Source organism: Rhinolophus ferrumequinum, chromosome 9 (assembly GCF_004115265.2).
Source record: "Rhinolophus ferrumequinum isolate MPI-CBG mRhiFer1 chromosome 9, mRhiFer1_v1.p, whole genome shotgun sequence".
NCBI lineage: Eukaryota > Metazoa > Chordata > Mammalia > Chiroptera > Rhinolophidae > Rhinolophus > Rhinolophus ferrumequinum.
Window position 1 is genome coordinate 36,475,186 of NC_046292.1, and position 7,330 is coordinate 36,482,515.

General features: G+C 34.0%; 1 protein-coding gene across 1 annotated transcript; it reads right to left on the bottom strand.

Annotated features, from left to right (window-relative positions):
• Nucleotides 1-5,027: 5,027 nt before the first annotated feature.
• LOC117027267 (succinate dehydrogenase assembly factor 4, mitochondrial-like) lies at nucleotides 5,028-5,922 on the bottom strand. The gene is given in 2 exon segments (XM_033114837.1): nucleotides 5,028-5,787; nucleotides 5,790-5,922. Coding segments are annotated over 2 exon segments (324 nt in total). The 5' UTR covers nucleotides 5,905-5,922; the 3' UTR covers nucleotides 5,028-5,578.
• Between the last annotated feature and the right edge of the window lie 1,408 nt (nucleotides 5,923-7,330).

Genomic DNA, 7,330 nt, shown 5'->3' on the forward strand with positions numbered 1-7,330 from the left:
AGAAGAAAATATAGCATGTAAACTCACAGATATTAGGTTTAGTAATAGTTTTACTGATATATCCCCTTGGGCAAGGGACGCAAAAGAAAAAATAAATAAATAGGACTACATCAAAGTAAAAAGTTTTTTCACAGCAAAGGAAACCAGCAACAAAACTAAATTACATCCTACTGAATGGAAGAAGATATTTGCCAATGATACGTCTGATAAGGGGTTACCATCCAAAATTTATAAAAGAAACTCATACAACTCAACACCAAAAAAACAAACAATCCAATTTAAAAATGGGCAGAGGATATGAAGAGACATTTCTCTAAAGAAGATACACAGATGGCCAATAGACATATGAAAAGATGCTCAATATCACTGATCGTCAGAGAAATGCAAATAAAAACCACAAGGTAACACCTCACTCCTGTTAGAATGGCTATTATCAATTAATTAACAAACAACAAGCGTTGGTGAGGATGTGGAAAAAAGGGAACTCTTGTGTACTGTTGGTGGGACTGCAAATCGGTGCAATCAGTTTGCACTATGGAAAATAGTATGGAGGTTCTTCAAAAAATTAAAAATAGACCTTAGGACCCAATAATTCCACTTGTGGGTATTTATCCAAAGAAATCCAAAACACTAATTTGAAAACATATGTGCACCCCTATGTTTATTTCAGTGCTATTCACAAAAGCCAAGATATGGAAACAACCGAAATGCCCATCAATAGACGACTGGAGAAATAAATTGTGGTACATTTATACAATGGTGTATTACTGTGCCATAAAAAAAAATAATGAAATCTTACCATTTGCAACAGCACTGATGGACCTAGAGAATATAATGCTAAGTGAAATAAGTCAGACTGAGAAAGACAAATACCAAATGATCTCACTTATATGTGGAATCTAAAGATCAGAATAAACGAGAAAACAAAACAGACACAGAGATACAGAGAAAAAACTGATGATTGCTAGATGGGAGGGGAATTGGGGGATGAGGGAGAAGGTGAAGGGATTAAAAAGTACAAATTGGCAGGCACAAAATAGTCATGGAGATATGAAATATAGTATGGAGAATATAATCAATAATGTTGTATAGCTTATGTAGGGTGCCAGATGGGTACCAGAGTTATCAGGGAGATCACTTCATAGATCGTGTAGATGCCTGACCACTGTGTTGTACACTTGAATGTGATGTAGAATAATACTGAATGTCAACTATAATTAAATATATATAGTCATAGGTTATAAAGTACAGCATAGAGAATGTAGTCAATGGTATTGTAACAGCTATATACGATGTCAGAGGCATAGTAGACTGGAAGGGGCATTATCATTCTGTAACGGGTATAAATGTCTAATCATTATGTTGTTTTGTGAACCTGAAACTAATATTAAAAAAAGAAAAAAATAGCACTTAAAAACAAGAATCTGAGTTCTAAAAAATAACGAAATAAAAATAAAATGCCTTAAAAAAAAAGAAAAAGAAAGCAGGCTATGTGCAAGTATGACTAGAAAAGACTTAAAGAACAAAGTATCACAACCAGAAAATAAGTCTAAGTAAAACTGTTAAAAATGCAAATAAAATCTTAGCATCCAGAAATGGACGATAACAAATGGCAAATATTTGTAATTATTCCTCTCTATACTGGGTAGATACTTATTACACTGATTGTGAACCAACAATAAGTGTTATAACCTCAGAAAAACAGGGCTTTTAGAGAAAGCTTCCAGGATAATAATAAAAATGATGAAGGGGTTGGGAAATGGGAATTAAGAGTAGAGGTTAAGGAACACTATGTTACTCTGGAGAAAAGAAATACACAAGGTCATTTAATAGTGCTCTTGAAGACTAAACCACCTCTTTCTGTACCTGAAAGAAATATAGACATTTAGTGAAAATATTAAAATCATTTGATATGGTACATTTTTGAGGAGGGCTAAGCATACCCTTTTGAGATTCCAACCCATGAGTCTCTCTAGAGCTCAAATTCAAGATGCAACTAATTTAATCATTTCGAATCTGGGTCCAAAAATAAAACAAATCTAAAACTAATTTATTGTTGGCATACCATACCCTTCCAATAGTTTCTGAAGAACTAAAACATCTGCTCATGGATAACTGTAGTCAATTGTTTTATTTCCAGTTTCAGTATGTGCTACATACCATGTTTCCCTGAAAAGAAGACCTTAGCCGGACTAATATAAGACCCGGTCTTATTTTACTATAATGTAAAACCGGGTCTATAATATAATATAATGTAATGAAATGTAATGTAATATAATGTAGTATAATATAATATAATACTGGGTCTTATATTGATTTTTGCTCCAAAAGATGCATTAGAGCTGATTGTCCAGCTAGGTCTTATTTTCGGGGAAACAGGGTAGATAGATATACATATCCTATGTCTTGGAAGGTTTTGGTATAAAAACATGTAGGTTTGTAATAGGCATAACCAATGCATAGAGATAAAAATACAAAGTAAAAGGCACTAATTTAGAAAGGAAGAAACATGAGAAACTTTACTAAGGTAGTTGGTTAGAAAATAAACATGCAAAAATGAGGTTTTACTATGTATCATAATGAAACCATTATGATGATAACCACCACCAAAAAACCAATCCAAACAATGTCTAGTTATGAATTTGATAAGAAATATGTGAGACTTATATTGAAAAGCATAAACCTGATGGACATAAAGTAAACCAATTAAATAGAAAAAGTATCTATATAAGCATAGAAAAATGCAACTTCTCCCTTTATTAATTCATAAATTTAATACATTCACAATCAAAATAAATTTATTTTTGGAATGTACTATACCATTCAAAAATTATTATGAAAAAATTAATACATGAAAGATCTACTTCCAACAAAAAGTTGGACTCTACACTGTACTTAAAGGGCTTTCCTCTACATTATAATGATATCCCAGATAAAATACAACAAGCATGTATTTTTTAAAGTTTTGTGGGTTATTCAATAAAGTGAAGGAAATTTCTAAGAGCCAAAATAGATACAGTGATATGAAATCTGAATTGTGAGGGGTTACTAAATTCTGAAGTGGAGTTTCTATTGGAGTTAAAAGCCAATAGTAACACCGATGCCGGGAGGCAGAATGTGGATCCTGCCCCATAGTGAAAGAGCGAAATTTGAGACTCCAATAACTAACTTGAGTTTATGAATGGGGCTAAAGCAGCCCCACAGTTATAGCACCCCTGGTTATTATAAGAAGCAGTTATCCCAACAATCCCAATTTAGATTTTCATGATTCTATATGATGAATTCAATAAATTATATAAACTCACTATAACCAAACACACAAGAAAACAAGTCACCATGAGTAACAGCAAAACAGCAATAAACTTGGACCTCCAGGAACTTCATACTTTAGAAGATCAGATAAAAAACACAAAATAAGTAAATTATTGATAATACTAAAAAATTATCAATAAACAAGATACAAAAAAATAACTGTGCAGATTTAAAATAAAACTTTAAGAAATAAAAAAATAAATTTTAAAAAATCAGTTGATGAGTTAAACAACAGATTAGATACAGAAAAGTGAGAATAGACCTGAAATAAAAAGGAAGATGGATATAAGGCAATTTCCAAGAATGAGGTACAAAGAGAGTAAGAAAGAAAGTAGGAAAAAGAATTTAAGACCTAACATGTCTAAGAAGATTCCAAAAAAGAATGCAGGATATATAATGTTCAAAGAGATTACAGCTTGGAATTTTCCAGAATTTATAAAAGACAGGAGTATACAGATATAAGAACCATAAAATGTACCGCACAGAATAAGCAAAAACAAAACAAAACAAAAACAAAAAAAATCCACTCCTATGTATATTGCCGAGAAACTTGAAAAACAACACAGGTGGGAAAAGGTATATTTTTTTAAGGACTGCCAAATCTCTAATTTTATTTTTGCATTCTTTATGAATAAATAGTAACCAAAAACCTCTTTCCTCTTCTTTTCCCACTTAGATCCTTAAATCCAACTTCAATAACCATGCATTTCAGTTGTTACATATTTTATATTAGTTTTTGAAGTCTGTAAGTTGTCTTTTCTCTGTCACAAATCATGATGATTAGTGTGGAACCCAAGCAAAACTATACAATATAAAATAATTTAACACAGTATTTCTGAAATGTTAACGTAGTAAAAACCTTCACTAATCTGGGCTAATTGGAGGTTGACTAAATTGTAGCATAGTTTTTTAGGAATGTGGTTATTCCTTAGGAGGATACACAGTAACTGCAATTAAAAGAACAATGTTGACTTAGAGAGACTGGTATAAAGACTGAAGGACTAGTCCCAATTTCTGCACTAGCTACTTTGTTTCTTGGGAGAATATACTTTGTAAAAAGTTTATTGTCTTAAATAAATCTCCCTAGAATGTTCTCATTGCACTTATTATTCACATCACAATTATCCGCCCACTGCATTGTCTCCTACAGACTTTGCAAACCCTTTCTTTCTAAGTAATTTAAGTATAGCCTGGGGGCTAAAGGCCCAATCTCTGTGACTGAGTGAGGTCATAGGACAGCAAAGGACGCCTTAAGGGAGGTCCAGCAGTTCCCATCTTTCCAGATCTGTAAACTGGACTTGACTTTTCCTGACCCAGTTCGTTATCCAAAGGCCATAGGGCAGAAACTATTGAGTCATCAAAACTGACTAAGCTGGTGAATTCTATGCCCTGCTTTTCTCTTATTTGCCCTCTGTGCCTGAATTTTTATGTTTTACAAACTAATGTATATTTCAGCTCAGTTCATCTATACAAATAATCACTAATATTCCAACTAATGAGTTTTTAATGTTATTATAGTCATATGAAACAATTTCAATTCAAGTATTTAAAATTTCAGTTTCTTAATCTTTCCCCCTAGGAAGCCAGCCTAGAGACTCAGAAAAACACAGTCATGATTGAAGGACAGATGACACTTACTGAGGTGAGAGCTATGTGAGGTGAGAGCTATTACAAGTGGTTTACATGTACTTATTCCCTGAATCTTGTCAACTGCCCTGTGAGCTGGAACTCATATTATCTCCAATTTACACATAAGGATACTTAAGCACGGAGAAGTAAAAGAACTTAACATAAGGTCATAAAGCCAGAAAGTAGTAGAGCCAGGATTTGTACTCAAGTAATCTGGCTCCAAGTAAAATATTTTATGTTGTTACTATGGCCTTCTGAAATATAATGCACTAGTTACCTCACATTTAAAAAGCCAATATTACCTAGCACATGGCAACATAATTATTAACAAAAGTTGCTTTATGTATATTTGCATTTTATAAGTAATTAATTTAAACTAAAACATGATGAAAGAAAAGTCTGCAGGTATAATCATCACGTGTATACCCCAATACATTTAAATTAAAACCAATGTGACAATGCAGAAATATTTTCCTTTTCCTAATTTACAACAGCATATTTTCTTCCGAAGCCATATGTACTTTTAAACACATTATAGAAATTAGATGATCAAAGGATATACAGAAAAGTAATCAGAAATAAGTTAATTCAGATGTATGTATTCAGAAAAAGATACTGAAGTTAATGAACACGTAGATTAAAAATCAATACAGCGTCCTTTTCGTTCCCAATCTCCATATCGGGTAGGTTCTGGGCCCCTGGGTCCACCTCTCTCTTTGGTAACAGGATTAACATCGTCTGGAAATTTTGTCAGTACGTCTTTCTCTAAATCGGTATCTTCTGGTGTATCAAAACGACCTTGTGGTAACTTTGGCTTCTTAAGAGATTGTTTGATAGGTTCAGATTTCCACCTTGAGAGGAACTTGTTTTCCTCAAAGAATGACACAAAAGGGGTGATCTTGCCGCTCTCCACGCTGTGGCCGGAACGCGACCGAGAAACCGGGACATCCGGTATAAGGTCATGGCGCCGACCTCCGCAGCATCCGCCGCATTTCAGGATCTACTGAAAAAGTTCAAGTACACTGTCTGTGAATAGTTTGTAATTGCTTCCTACATATTTTTGCTTAATATATGTTGTAAACTATAGTCAACTCTTGGAACATCTTAAGTAACCTACCTTTAGAGAGCCTTATTCCTTCAATAAAAATGAATAACTTGAAAATTCCTGCAGATATGACCTTATTGATACCTAACTTTCTTTTATTTTTTTAATTAAAGTTTGTTGGGATGACAATTGTTAGTAAAGTTACATAGGTTTCAGGTGTACAATTCTGTAATACATCATCTATATATCACACTGTGTGTTCACCACCCAGGGTCAGTTCTCCTTCCACCACCATATTTGATCCATTTTATCCTCATCTACCATCCCCCTCACCCCCTACCCTCTGGTAACCACTAAACTATTGTCTCTTTTATGAGTTTTTGTTTCTTCATTTGTATATGTGCTGCCGAAGCGAGCACGAGTTTTTGTTTCTTCATTTGTTTGTCTTGTTCTTTTGTTGTTCTCAGTTTTATATACCACATATCAGTGAAATCATACTGTTATGGATTTTTTCTGTCTGACTTATTTCACTTAGCATGGTAATCTCAAGATCCATCCATGTTGTTGCAAAAGGCACTATTTCATCTTTTCTTATGGCAGAATAGTATTCCATTGCGTACACTTACCACATCTTCTTTACTCAATCATCTACCAAAGAATACTTTGGTTGTTTCCTAACTTTCTTAACATAACGTAAAACAGTCTTAGGCAGGCCACCACTCAATAATATTTAAATGTCCATGGTAATTACAGAGGTATGGGTTACATTCAGTATTTAGTGTATTACTGAGTTAATTAATAAAAAGTCATAAACAAAGTTAAAGTTACAAATGAATACCTCTTTGAAAAGCTTCTCTTTTTTATTTACTTCTAGACTAGCAAAGCAGTGAAAAGAGCCATCAGTACAAATCTGTTTGAATTTTAATCACTATCCTTAAAATTGTTAAGAGTTCTTAGAATGCAGACAAACTAAATTTGAATGTATTTGTAATGGCTTAACAATTTATGTGTCTTATTAGGATATTTTAATGGAATGTTTTGAAACCAGCCATAATTCACTGCAAAGATAAATCAGAAAAAGAAAACAGGGCCGGCCAAGTGGCTCAGGCGGTTGGAGCTCCATACTCCTAACTCTGAAGGCTGCCGGTTCGATTCCCACATGGGCCAGTGGGCTCTCAACCACAAGGCTGCCGGTTCGATTCCTCGAATCCCACAAGGGATTGTAGGCAGTGCCCCCTGCAACTAAGATTGAACATGGCACCTTGAGCTGAGCTGCTGCTGAGCTCCCAGATGGCTCAGTTGCTTGGAGAGCATCCTCTCAACCACAAGGTTGCCGGTTGGACT